Source organism: Sorex araneus, chromosome 4, assembly GCF_027595985.1.
Source record: "Sorex araneus isolate mSorAra2 chromosome 4, mSorAra2.pri, whole genome shotgun sequence".
Taxonomy (NCBI): Eukaryota; Metazoa; Chordata; class Mammalia; order Eulipotyphla; family Soricidae; genus Sorex; species Sorex araneus.
In genome coordinates this window covers 148,562,574-148,577,371 of record NC_073305.1, presented here as the reverse complement: position 1 = coordinate 148,577,371, position 14,798 = coordinate 148,562,574, and the positions used below count along the sequence as shown (strand labels likewise).

The 14,798-nt window shown below is 38.1% G+C and overlaps 1 protein-coding gene across 4 annotated transcripts in view; it reads right to left on the bottom strand.

Moving 5' to 3' along the window:
* Positions 1 to 822: 822 nt before the first annotated feature.
* Positions 823 to 14,798, bottom strand: part of PKIB (cAMP-dependent protein kinase inhibitor beta) — a 117,769-nt gene continuing 103,793 nt past the window's right edge. For all 4 annotated transcript variants that reach the window (XM_055135674.1, XM_004614020.3, XM_055135676.1 and 1 more), the window contains 2 exons: positions 6,582 to 6,761; positions 823 to 2,252 (listed from right to left, as the gene is read on the bottom strand). In XM_055135674.1, coding sequence (XP_054991649.1) covers positions 2,185 to 2,252; positions 6,582 to 6,761 — 248 coding nt within the window. In that variant the 3' untranslated portion in view covers positions 823 to 2,184. The remainder of the gene's footprint in view (positions 2,253 to 6,581; positions 6,762 to 14,798) is intronic.

Below are 14,798 nucleotides of genomic sequence, written 5' to 3'. Positions count from 1 at the left end.
GGTGCCAGAGAGAGAGAGAGTGCAATGGGTATGATGCTTGCCTTGCTCTGAACTCTCTCCAGCCCCAAATTATTCCTGGCTACCCAGTGGTTAAGTGTGTTTTTCTATACTGTCCCATGTTGTATGTACTACATTTTTTTTTTGCTTTTTGGGTCACACCTGGCGATGCACAGGGATTACTCCTGGCTCTGCACTCAGGAATCACTCCTGGCGGTGCTCAGGGGACCATATGAGATGCTGGGAATCGAACCCGCGTCTCCCGCGTGCAAGGCAAACGCCCTACCCGCTGTGCTATTGCTCCAGCCCCTGTACTACATTTTTATAACTTCACAGCAGATTAAAAACAGATACAAAACAAAATGTAAATTGCCCACGGTCACACAAATAGTTGATATGTGTGAATCCAAACCCAGATGATCTGAATCCAAAATCCACATGTTTAACAATTTTAACTCTCCTCTTGACTTGCTCAGCTTCAGCACTCAGGTAAACTGTAGAACTGCAGTGCACTTAGCTGACTGTCTGGTCTCTGACCACTAGAGGTCAGTAGCAACAGCATCTCTTCTGGTCCTCGCCCCCTGCCTTTTGTTGCAGCCAAGTGTTTCACTGCCCTTTAGGTGGCAAAATTGTCAATTTTCCCACAGAGAAAATTACCAACCTATTCTAACCCCTCTTTATGCTGATGATATAATCTGACTTGCAATAATGATCTAAAATATAATTTATATGAACATAATCCTGGCGTGATATAACGCTGGGAAATGGCTATAATATATTTTACTGAGTGTTAAATTGCATCAGACATAAAATAACACTTTGGACTGCTTTATAAGGAAAAAATTATATTTTATAACTTAAATCATATTAACTAAAATATATTCCTTTAGTGAATGTTAAATATACAAGGAAAATTTGTCCATAAAATATTAAGTATGCAGTGATTTATATTGCAAAGACTTAAACTATGTTGCCATTTTCACCTGGCATACATCAGAAACTAAAAGATATGTGTCAATAACAGCTTTCTTTAACAGTGAAAGAGTTTATTTAACTGCTGTGCACAGATATGGTCTAAGTCACAAAAAAATAAAATAAAACTGCATGCATATATGAATATGAAAATAAACTCATTAGTCAATGTAGTTAAAAATTCAGAATTGTATTGTTCTTATATAATCTAATAAATTAAAGTTTGCTAAAGCTTTGTTTTTTTCTTTTAAAAATATATACTTAAATATATTAAGAGCAAGTATTTTGCTAATTTACCTATACCACTCACTAAATATTTAAGTGCCTTAAGTTGTTAGCTATTTTTAGAAAGATATAAAATTAAAGTCTGCATTCCTGAGGAAATTACTTCAGAAACAAGTCATAGATACACAAAAAGTCTTAAATATCATATTAACAATGTAAAGCAATTAGTATTTTGCATAACTCACATTTAAGTAAAATATACACACACAATACATTAAAGTTAAGGAAGATAGTGAATTTCATTTAATAAGCATATTCCATATAAACAATTTGTCACAAATTTTGCATTTTAAAGAGTCACATGAAAAATCACAGTATGCATAGACTAGAAGCAAACTTTATCAGGCAAAATCATCTTTGCAATGTTTAGGCTATAAAACTTTTGTAATTTTTCCGTATCTTTTACTGGTTTGAAAAAAATTAGTACACTTGATTTAAAACAAAATGAACACAATATATTGATGTATTTTTCACATTACATTTTTATAGTTATATAGTTTATAGTTTTATAGGTTATAATCTTGATTAATTTGGTTTCTCACCATAGTTTTTAAGTTAATGATGTTTGCTTTTTATTTACTAAGAAACAATTCACCCATTATCATAAAAATGGAATTAAAATATATATCTGGCTAAATAAATTCAAAAGACATAGTAGATTGTATTGGGTTTATAAACAATGACATGGATTTAAATTACCACTTTTTTTAACCATTTGCTTTGATGCAATTTAGAAGAAACTTTCTTTTTAATAACTTATGTAAGATATCAGGGTTGCAACCCAAGTAAGTGGTATCACAACAAAAATTATAAAATGCACACATATTTAATGTTACCAGAGTTACTACCAGATCAGACATCTCAGGAAAGCAGAGCCACTAAGCATTTCCACACACAGAAATTCAATACTTTTTGATAGGTTCTGTGCCTTCAGTCTTCTTTCTTTGGTGGATTTTCCAGTTGTTCTTTTGTTGTTTCTTCATCTTTGCTTTTTTCATCTAAAAAATTAATGTCATTAAATTACAAAAATATTTAAAAGATTGTATAACACAATTCATACATATTTTATATTTATATTGGAATAAGCAGTTGGTTTTTCGTTTATGCATCCAAGTGATTTTCTACTTGACTAAAACACACTTGATCTTCAGTTCAAATATAGAAGTTAAACAAAGAGAAGAGGTAGGTATTTGTGAATATATATCCTCCTAATTATCTTACCCTTATTCCTTAGAATCATTATGCACCAGATGGTATTCTAGGGTATCATTAAATCTTCATATATAGGGAAGTGAAATAAAGTATGAACATTGACCATTTGGCGATTTGCGGGAAGTCACCGAGCCAAAAGTGACAAAAAGTGTCACAATCTGGACACAGAACACCTAATTTCACACATCTTTTCCTACTAGGTCACATCCTCTCCTGTTTCTTCCCATTTTCTACCTCTTTAACTCTGAGGAGGTAATCTCACTTTCTACAACAATGAGTGAAAACTCAAAGTCATCAGATAAGATCTCCCTCAACTTTCTGCAGCAAAACCTCTGTTGCTGGCCACTTCCCAAAAGACACAAGATGTGCACTACTTTGGGGTTTGTGTTTGTTTGCAGGACACACCCAGCTGTGCTCAGGGTCTTACTCCTGGCTCTGCACTCAAGGATTACTCCTGGGGGACAGAGTCCAGGGAACCATATGTGATGACTGGTATTGAACCTGGGGTTGGCTGTATGCAAAAAAAAGTGTCTTAACCCTTGTGCAATCTCTCTAGTTCCACTTGCTCTTTTTTTTTTTTTTGTCCTTTCTAGAATAAAAAGGATGATGGAGTCCTCAGGGATGGCAAATTATTCTGTTGGAACCCAATGCAAAGTGAAAATAAAGCAAATGCTGTTCAAAAATATGGAAAGTCTTAAGACAGCAACAGAAGATACTTGTCTTTTTTTTTTTCTTTTGGATGGGGTAGGTGGGTGACTCAGGGCTTACTCCTGTCTCTGTGCTCAGGGATCACTCCTGGCAGAGGGAGGGGACTAAACATGGGTCATCTGTGTAGTAAGGGAGAGCCCTACCTGCTATACTATATCCCCAGCTCCTAAGATAGCAACAGTATAGCATGGAACCAAAGGGGCAGTTTCTGAGACTAGGACCTTATGTATCTTGCATGAGGCATGTGTTTGGAGCTGGCCCTGCACTGCTCATATTATCCAATCTAAATCCTTCATGCCCTGGGTTCCTGTCCATTTCTCCCTCATCAGGAAGCTAATTCTAATGATTATACTCCCACTCTTTTCCATCCCATCTGGTAAAGATTTTCCTGACTCCTCAAGCCACTAACATCTCCAAATAAAGAAAGTAAGACCCTCTTTCAGTAAGAGTCTTCCTATTACTTTCTCTTCTGTAATCCTTCAAAATATATCATTTTTTCTTGTGTCTATAAAAAACATGTTACCTTTCTACTGCATCCTCAAATTTGCTCCTACCACTCTTATCAAACGGCACTTTTGGAAACAAACTGGATAGATTCTGGTCATGTTTACACCTTTATTTCACCAAATATTTAAGAGGGAGTGTTGATTGAGAAGATATTCCAAAACTGAGTGCAAATACCATACAGTTCATTAAGGGACAAGGACTAAGGTGAACAGTCAGTGGGGTCTGAAGGAAAACAGGATTGCAGAAAAAAATATGATGAGTGGGGAAAGGAACAATAAACCAAAATGAAAATTTTATAATTAAGGAAAATACTGCCACTTGTGCCAGTGTAGATGGAGTTAGATGAGGTCATACTAAGTGAAATAAGTCAGCAGAAGAAAGAAAATTACTGAGTGGTCTTCTATGTGACCTATAAAAGATCAAAAAGATCAAAAGAATGGAACAGAAAAAAACGGAAATAAAAGAAACCCTTGGATTCTGAATGCAGAACTACGTAGGGTCACCAGAAGGGGGTTGTGAATGCAGGGCAGAAAGGGTAAAGGCTAAGGTCCCATGCTCTCCGATAGAGGGATACTGACATTTCAGTTATTTGTATGGTGTGGCAACATATCTGAAGAGTAGCAAACTGTGCTCCTCTAGTACACACAGTGTTATAAAATCATGTACCTCAACTCAAAAATAAATAAATAAATACTTGTATGTGATGGGTTCCAGATTTGAAAATAAAGGAAAAAAAGAAGAAAAACAGAGAAAAGAAGAGGAAAGAAAAAGGAGTTTCCTGGAGATAATTTAAGAGGAGAACCAAGAATGGAGTGAAAACAAAGTGGAGCTGGAGTCTGATGAAGGTTAGAGATAAAAATGGGACACTTTTTTGGGTGGACGAAGATGGCTTTTAGTAATTTTCCAGGAAAAAAAAAAGAAAAATTAACAGTTGTTAAAGACAGAACTAAAATCAAGAGAAGAGACGAATCTTCCCATCACACTCAATTGCCTTCTGACTCCTGGGAGGTTAAATCAACTCCCTTGGAAAAACAAGCTTGGTTGGAAATGGGACTCTCAGAAGCATGAAATGCAAAGCAAAAAATAAAAAAAAAATATTTCCAGAGTAATCAAAGCAGCATTTGCTGCTATGGGTTCTAAACAGCATACAAAGCACTAGAGGCTTCCTGGAAGAAGCTGTGCTCTCTCTAGGTAGCCTGATGAAGAGATGGTACATTGATGATGGTGCTTTAAGTAATTCTCTTGGTATGAAGTTGACAAGAAATTCAGTGATCAGATAACAACTAGACAGAGATCATCTGTTGATGAACTAAATTTTCTTGGATGATCAACTAAAACATGTGAAGTTATTCCAAACACCTCCTATAGTGGTCTCATTTGTGGAGAGGGCAGGGTGGGGAGAAGTCCCAACAATACTCAAGCTAGTGGTGCTGTTGTGATGGTTCAGTGTTAGATATTTGTGGTACAGCTTGGATTGAGCAATTCTGAGAGTCACTAGGGCCATCTCCTGCACTGCTCAGGGAGTCATGCGGTGCAGGAGGTTGGGCCTTGGATCTCACACATGCAACTCAGATGCACTAGCTGTCTACCTGGCCTTACCAGTCCCATTTTTTTGCTTTGAAATGTAAAAATGTTAAAATGTCTAAAGCTACATTTAAAAAAATGGAAATTAAAAGGAAACAACAAGCTCAATAGGTTGTGACTGTTGTTGTTGTTGCCTTCTTATTGGAATATTAATAAACACAATAGTTGGGGCTGGAGTGATAGCACAGCAGGTAGGGCGTTTGCCTTGCACGCGGCCGACTCGGGTTCAATCCCAGCATCCCATATGGTCCCCCAAGCACGCCAGGAGTAATTCCTGAGTGCAAAGCCAGGAGTAACCTCTGAGCATCGCTGGGTGTGACCCAAAAAAGAAAAAAAAATAAACACAATAGTTAAACAAAAAGAGTCTTTTTTAGAATAGAATAGTTATATTTTCATGGACAGTTATTATTGTAATCCTTCTGGTTTCTGAATTTGTCTGATTTCAATAAAATTGAATAAATCTCACTATATCCCTCCAACATAGCTTTTGAACATACAATACCAAAGTTTTAACTGAAAGATTATGTATTTATTTTTAGAAAACTAAACTCCAGGGGCCCCATACATTGTAGAGAAAGCCACAAACTTTCCCTTCTTGGTTTGGCAGTTCTTTATTTCTTAATTTGAGTTTTTTCACCTTTTATGCAAATATTCATTTTAAATATATAGTTACTAAATTTCTTTCTAGACAATAGAAAGCCATTTGCAATTTATAAGAAATCGGAAGTTTTCAAGGGATCTGCCAATGGATAGCAAGAGGAAAGCATTGCCTTTTCTGCTTTCCAATACATTTTGTAAGCACATTAAAGAAATCATAAGTTCCAACTTTGTATTCCCAATCACTGTGCAAGTCGACTGAATAAACTTTTATACACACCATGAGAAATAAAGATGACATTGTCCGCTTTCCAAAAGACTGAAAAGTCTACTTAATCTGAAATATAATATTAGTAAACATATATATATATATATATTTTTTTTTTTTTTGCTGCTAGAACCAGAGAGATAGTACTGTGGGTAAAGGTACTTGCCTTGCATGCTGCTGACCTGGTTTGGTCCACACACCTGATATCGTCCCCTGAGCACAGTCAGGAGTAAGCCTGAGCACTGCTGGGCGTGGCCTAACCTTTCTTTCCCAACAACTTTGTTGTTGCTGCAGTTGTTTTGGGTCATACCGGTGGGGATTATTCCTGGCTCTGCCCCAGCCTGAATCTCCTGTATGCAAAGCAAGTGTTCCAACTCCCTGAATTATCTCCTGCTGTACCCCTACCCCCTCCATGCTATCAATGAATGTTAAAAGGATTTTTGAGTTTTACCTTCCTTCAGGGTGAGTGCTTGTAGTTTGACAGGCAATTCTGAAGTTTCGCCTGCCACCGCTACATCCTGGATGTCTGTGACAGCATTCCGGCGGCCTGACCTTGCTGAAGATGCAAAATCGGTGTCCGCAGACTCCACATCAGTCATAGTTGATGATGAATCTGTCTTCATAGCAACATCTACAAAAAGAAAGCACTCATGAAGAAAAGGATGAGTCTATCTAGCCTCCGGTTAATGATCACAATGTGTTTTTTTTTTTGTTTGTTTTGTTTTTTAGAGTTTTTTTTTTTTTAAGGTTTGAGAATTTAATCATTGATCACACCTTCGTCTGTCTACTGTTAAAGCACTGGAGCTCCCATTTACACCTTACACATTCACTGAGCAGAGCAGGAAGTTCTCGGTGTGAGCCAGCCAGCTATAAATAACCCCTGAGCCTATGAGCCACTTGGTTGCTTTAAGGTTCAGTAATCTCTTGCCTTTTTGTTCTGCTTTTCAGTGGATAGATGAGCCAAACAAGGACTTGAAAGGAAATGAAAACTGACTTGTTTGGCCACTCCCTTTAGAGAGTGGCTGCCAGTATTAGCTTGTGGAGCTTGTTCCGGCTGAAACCAAATCACTATAATTTATAAGGGACCCAACAAACCACTGTTCTTAATCTTTAGAAATAAGAAATTTAAGTTGACCTCACAAGCTTTTATCCCCCAGGTGACAACTGTGAATTCTGATATAGCATCGACCTAATTTTCAATAGACTCACCTTTTTGTGTAGGAGAACAGAACCTATTTGTTTTTTTTTTCTTACTTTCCAGTAGATAACGAAATTACTAGTGCTAACCTCCGCATCTTTTACCTTCCTAGCAATTGTTTCTTTCTTTCTTTTTTTTTTTTTTTCTTTTTGGGTCACACCCGGCGATGCACAGGGGTCACTCCTGGCTCATGCACTCAGGAATCACACCTGGCGGGCTCAGGGGACCATATGGGATGCTGGGATTCGAACCCGGGTTGGCCACGTGCAAGGCAAACGCCCTACCCACTGTGCTATCTCTCCAGCCCGCAATTGTTTCTTTCTATGAGAGAATCCTCAAGAGGATCTTTCATTAGGACTCAGAATAGTACAGAGGGTATGATGTTTGCCTTCCATGCAGCTGACAAGAGTTCGATCCCTGGCACCACTTATGGTCCTTCAAGCCTGCCAGGAGTAATCCCTGAGTGCAAATCCAGAAGTTAGGGTTCAAGTTCGGACTGAGTACTACTAGGTGCAGTCCAAAAAATAAATAAATAAATTAACAAAAAAGAGAGAAAATGATAATTTATTACATAGGAAGATAGCAGACATTGCTTATTTTAAAACTAACCTTCATTTATGTTTTTAACACAAAACAGGACCCATTTGGTGTTAGAAATATGAGTCTTTGATATACAATACCCAAGAAATGCACATTGAGTTTAACATAGGCTTCAGGTATCCAGAAATATTTTAGTCTATTTCCCTCAGACATTCTCATCTTTCAAGAAATGTAATAAATTGGAGATTAGGTTTGATTTGAAGGCATACTTTTGGAATCAGTCTTCCAATTGTTTAACATTTATTAGCTGTCTGACGTTAATAAATAATATAAAATAATATAAATAACGTAAAATGATTTATCAAAAGGAATTTTGCCCCATAATAAACTTGCATAGCAATAATGGTTAGTTCATGTAGTTTGATTCAAAGTTCCTACTCTATATATTGGTTATAAGAATAAAAAGTCATTTATGGTTTTCTTGTGAAAAAGTGAAATAAGGTAAATAAAAGTTCTGGGGTTGGAGCAACTGCACGGCAGGTAGGGCATTTGCCCTACATGTGACTGACCTGGGTTCTATTCCCACTATCCTATATGGTCCTCTGAGCACCACCAGGAGTAATTCCTGAGTACAGAGCCAGGAGCAACCCCTGTGCATGACTGGGTGTGACCCAAAAAAGCAAAATACAAAAACAAAAATGAAAACAAAAAAGTTCCTTATAACTATGAAATCATACTTGATTATAAGCATTGTTACTCTCATGTCACAAGGTTTTGTTTGTTATACTACCTTCATATCTGTACACCTTTAATCCTAAAAAGAAACATTTTTCTAATGAAAAGCTTCTTAAGGGAAACAGAATTTATTCAATACTGCATAAATGTTTTCCTATGTTATCTTATTTAAGTATGCCAATAATCTTGTAAAAATGTTTTTTGTATTGTGAATATAGAAACTGGGACTCAGGGAATTTAAATGACTTAAAGCTGCACAGCTTTAATGCATATTTAAATTCAGTGCCGTTCATTTTGCAAAGAAGATGACACAGACAATCACAAAATTATCTTTTTATAGCTCTGAGGGACATAGAGATAACATAAAATTTGAATCTGTCATTACTTTTTAAATAAGGAAAATTGTGTGTTTATGTGTGTATGTGTGCGTGTGTGTGTGTGTAAGACAGGGAGAGAAAGAGTGAGAAAAAGAGATTCTCAAAACTATTGTCTCTACATAAGTGTTATCTTTGGCTTGAATACTTGCTTGAATATATTATCTTATAATATATATTATAATATATTACATATTATATTATATTATAATATATTCGGTCACGGTCATCCTATTGCTCATTGATTTGCTCGAGCGGGCACCAGTAACATCTCCATCATGAGACTTGTTACTGTTTTTGGCATATCAAATACGCCACGGGTAACTTGCCAGGCTCTGCCGTGGGGGCGAGATACTCTCAGTAGCTTGCCGGGCTCTCCGAGAGGGGCGGAAGAATCGAACTCGGGTCGGCTGCATGCAAGGCAAACGCCTTACCTGTTGTGCTATCACTCCAGCCCATTATAATATATTACACATTATATTATGTTATGTTGGTAGTGATAGCACAGTGGGTAGGGCGTTTACCTAGCATGCAGCTGACCCAAGCTCGATTCCCCCGTCTCTCTCGGAGAGCCGGCAAGCTACAGAGAGTATCCCGCCCGCATGGCAGAGCTGACAAGCTACCTGTAGCGTAGTTGATATACCAAAAACAGTAAAAATAAGTCTCACAATAGAGACATTACTGGTGCCTGCTTGAACAAATTGATGAACAACGGGACAACAGTGCTTCTACAGTGCTTCTACAGTTGGTAGTACCACCCCTTTCCCCAAGGTATATGAATTTTAATTAGAAATTTCTTTTCTACAGTGTTATATGTGCCTGATACCACTTTATAAACAGACCCCATATGCAGACTCCCATTCTGTCTCATCAAATTTACATAGCATCAAATGTCATGTTTATTAGCTCATATAGTAACATAGTAATAGAAACCACGTAAGCTGCAAGTATCTTCCTGTGCAACTGAAGATAAGTTAGCCAACTATTTGGAGGAGAAGCTCCATTAGTGCGTTATTACTTTCCCCATAGTTTAAAATCTTAAAATTGAAGATAACAATACATGAAAACTATATTCATGTTTAATATTTTATATATTAAGATATCCATTTTAAATAAGTAAATGCTAAAAAGTTTATCCTAAGTGGAACTGGTAAGCATCTTTAACTAAACAGGATATGTTAAAGGAGAATTTAGCTGGAATCTGTACATTAAAACGGAACTTTCTTTCTAAAGGTATTTTGTGAACTAAGTCATTCACTTAGAACAAAAAATTGTGATCTCCAGATTTATTTCAAGAAACTTTGTAGTTGAGTGATATTTTGGAATTTTACTTTTGTCTTAATATTATTGAAGTATAAGATTTCTAAACAGGTTTTGAAATATATGTTTTTATATTTCATTTTTATATGCTATAGTGCTGGTTGTATTTGTTATATTATGAAACATCATACAACTGTTACAAAGAACCTGTCAAATTTAATTGGTAAATCTATGAAAATATGATCACAACACATTATAAAACAAAATTTTAAAACTAATATTCATTATAATATAAAGAAAACAATGAAATCTCAGCTTTGTAAATAGAATAAAAATCTCAACAGTGAATATAAGAAAGAATAGGAGATACTAATCATTTTGATACATATTTACATCTTTTAACTTATTTATAAGCAGGCATCATACAGAATTGAAATGCATGCACGTACCAAAGCAATGAAAATATACATATTCAATCGAAAAGACTCTCCAAAGTAATAATTTGACAACTTAACCAAAAATAGTTTACCGTTAACTGAGACTCCAAGCCAACACTCATTTCAGAAGGTGTTAATATCCAAGATATATAAGGCACTGGTAGAACTTTACAAGAAAAAAAACCACATTCAATCCGATCAAAAAATGGGGAGAAGAGATAGACAGAAACTTCCTCAAAGAAGAAATACAAATGTCCAAAGGGCACATGATAAAGTGCTCTACATCAGTAACTATCAGGGAGATGCAAATGTAAATAACAGTGAGATATCTCATACTGCAGAGACTGGTGCACATCTAAAAGAACAACCATTGGGGCCGGAGCGATAGCACAGCGGGTAGGGAGTTTGCCTTGCACGCGGCCGACCCGGGTTCGATCCCGGCATCCCATATGGTCCCCCAAGCACCGCCAGGAGTAGTTCCTGAGTGCAAAGCCAGGAGTAACCCCTGAGCATTGCTGGGTGTGACCCAAAAAGCGAAAAAAAAAAAGAACAACCATTACTGCAGCAGATCTGGAGAGAGGATTCTCATTCACAGCTTGTGGGAATGCTGACTGTTCCAGCCTTTATGGAAAACAATATGGACCTTCCTAAAAACTAGAAATTGAGCTTCCATATGCCCACCAATAATACTCCTGGCTACCCTAGTGGCCCAGAAGCACAGTGCAGAAAAGCCATCTTTACTCTTCGGTTCATTGCAGTACATTCATTCCCAATAGCCAGAATCTGGAAACAACCCAAATGCCTGAGAACAGACAAGTGAATAAAGAAATTATGATACAGGGGCCGGAGCGATAGCACAGCGGGTAGGGCATTTGCCTTGCATGCGGCCGACCAGGGTTCGATCCCCGGCATCCCATATGGTCCCCCAAGCACCGCCAGGAGTAATTCCTGAGTGCAAAGCCAGGAGTAACCCCTGAGCATCGCTGGGTGTGACCCAAAAAGAAATTATGATACATTTACACAATGGATCTATACAACATGGCTATTTGGGAAAATGAAGTCATGAAATTTGCTTATATACATGAATAGATCTGAAAAGTAACATGCTGAGTGAAGTCAGAGGGAACGGGATAAACATAGAATGATTGCACTCATTTGTAGGATATAAAGGGTGGTCATGGAGGAACACAGTATGTGAATAATACCCAAAGGCAGTAGAAATAAGGGCCAGGAGTGGAACATGGCAGGAAGCTTTCCAAAAAGGGAGAGGCGGGGGCTGGAGCAATAGCACAGCAGGTAGGGCATTTGCCTTGCATGCAGCCGACCCGGGATCAATTCCCAGCATCCTATATGGTCCCCTCAGCACTTCTAGGAGTAATTCCTGAGTCAAAGCCAGGAGTAACCCCTGTGCATTGCCAGATGTGACCCAAAAAGAAAAAAAGTGGGGGGAGAGGAGGGCGGTTACCTATGACAGTTGGAAATGATCACTCTGGACACAAACTGAGTGCTGAAAGGAGGTAACATGATATTCATGATAACCTTTCAGTAATGGTAATGCAAACCTTAGTGCCTTAAAGGAAAATGAGAGACAGGGGGGTCGGGGGAGAGGTATGGAGAGAGCGCGCTCACATGCAAAAAAGGGTCTGCCACAGAGGCAGGCTGCAGGGGTGGGGTGGGGTGAGGCAGGTAGGAGAGAAACTGAGAACTTGGAGGTGGGAAATGTGCACTGGTAAAGGGGTGAGTGTTGGAACATTGTATGACTGAGACTGGATCATGAATAACTTTGTAATCGTATACCTCATGGGGATTGAATTAAAAAAATATACTCCATTTTGTCTGTTACTGTCTTAGTTGTACGCTTGACCTTTCAAATATTATATATGTATATGATCTAACATATATATGAAAATTGCTATTTTCAAATCATTTGTGACACTTGAAAATTTATCTGAGAGAAAGATATAAAATCATTATCAAAATAGCAAGAGATGAACTTGCAACAGCAGGACGCATGGGTAATCTTGGGATGGGGGCAATACCAGCGCGCTCTCCACCGAGATGCGACCCAGGTGGCCACATGTTTGTGCAGCCACTCTGATACTGATCGACCACAATCCGGAGGCCAGCTAGACTACTTTTGGTACCAGCAGCTGCTTGCAGAAATGTCTCTAGACTGTGAACTAAGCCATAGCCCCACACTGGCTGAGGAGGGGAAAGATCTTTCTTTCTCAGCTTTTTTTCCCTTTTTGGGGAAAGATTGCGTAGTGTCCACCATTTTATAAGGACCATTAAGGAGGTATGAACTTGGTGGTTTGGGAAGAAAAAAAAAAGAGGTATGAACTTGCAACAGTGGGACGCGTGGATGATCTCGGGACCGGGGCAATACCAGCGTGCTCTCCACCAAGATGCGACCCGGGTGGCCACACGTTTGTGCGGCCACTCTGCTGCTGATCGACCACGATTCTGAGGCCAGCTAGAGTACTTTTGGTACCAGCAGCTGCTTGCAGAAATGTCTCTAGACTGTGAACTAAGCCATAGCCCCATGCTGCCCCAGGAAGGGAAATGATGCAATTTCTAACATAAATCTCCCTGGACTTAGTAACTAAAATACTAAAATACAGAACTCCCAAACTGCGCGGCCGCTATTGCGGCTGTGCAACTTCGTATCTCTTCATTCTCAGCAATGGAAAACTAATTATCAAATGCTTCCTTTTCAGCAGGGCTGTTTTTTTTTTTGGGAAACTCCAACAATGATAGTGAGTTTTGTGTTGAAATATGGAATGTAATCAAGGTAAAGAGAAAGTGAAGTGAAATTTATCAGCTACGCAGGTGGGGGTAGGGGGTGGGGGGCGGGAGGTATACTTCGGTTTTTGGTGGTGGAATATGTGCACTGGTGAAGAGACAGGTGTTTGAGCATTGTATAACTGAGTCATAAGCCTGAAAGCTTTGTAACTTTCCACATGGTGATTCAATAAAATAAATAAATTAAAAAATAGCAAGAGATTAACTCCCAGACATTTTTAATTTCCTAGGCTTAAAAAGCAAATAATGTTTCATGTTTGCTAACCAATGCAGCTGACTCACTAACAACTTTTGCTCCTATTCTACAGAATTACAGAGGAGTCAGGCAGGATAAATTCTGTTTTGTCAACTGTGGCTGCTTATAGGGAATAAAATTATTTGGACTTTGAAAATTTCTAATATGTCCTTGTATGCCCTGACAAGGAAATGTGATTTTCATCACCTGAGCACACATATTTGCATTGAAAATACACAACTTTCAGATTGTCTTCAGCAAAGATGATTACATATTCTCATACACACAAAAGCCAGCACCTTTGAAATTTCAAGGATTTGGAAATGCAACACCAACACAACAGAAGATGGCAGAGACATGCAAGCCAAAAAGAGCATTAAAGCTCCCAGACAGAATAAAACAGACTACGGGGAATATGTTAACTTAATGTAATACACACATTGATTCTTAATGATGGAAACCTAAAAATTACACAATATTTTGATTCATTGCTGCCTTCAATGTATCACTATAGTCCCATTGTTCACTGATTTACTTGAGCAGGCACCAGTAATGTCTCCATTGTGAGACTTGTTACTGTTTTTTGGCATATTGAATATGCTATGGGTAGCTTGCCAGGCTTTACCTCGAGGAAGAGATTCTTTCAGTAGCTTGCCTGGCTCTCCAAGAGGAGTGGAGAAATCTAACCTGGGTCGGCTGCATGCAAGGCAAATGCCTTACCTGCTGTGCTATTGCTCCAGTTCTGACCTTAATTTTTATAAAGTGCCAGGGTGTACTGCACAATACGATGAATATAGTTATCAACTGCTATATGATCTATTTGAAAGTTGTGGAGAATAAATCTTAAGAGTTCTCAATTTCACAGATAAAATGTTTTCTTCTTCTTATATCTAAGTGACCAAATTTATTATAACATCTTTTCACAATACTTTGTCAAACCATTAAGCTATAGATTTTAAGCTTAATGAGACACACGTCAGTTTGGAAGAAAGAGAGGTGAAGGCTCAAAGGGCTATAATGCATGCTTTGCATGGATGAGTCTTGAGTTCAATTTCTGGCACTGCATGGTCACCTGAAAATTGCCAAG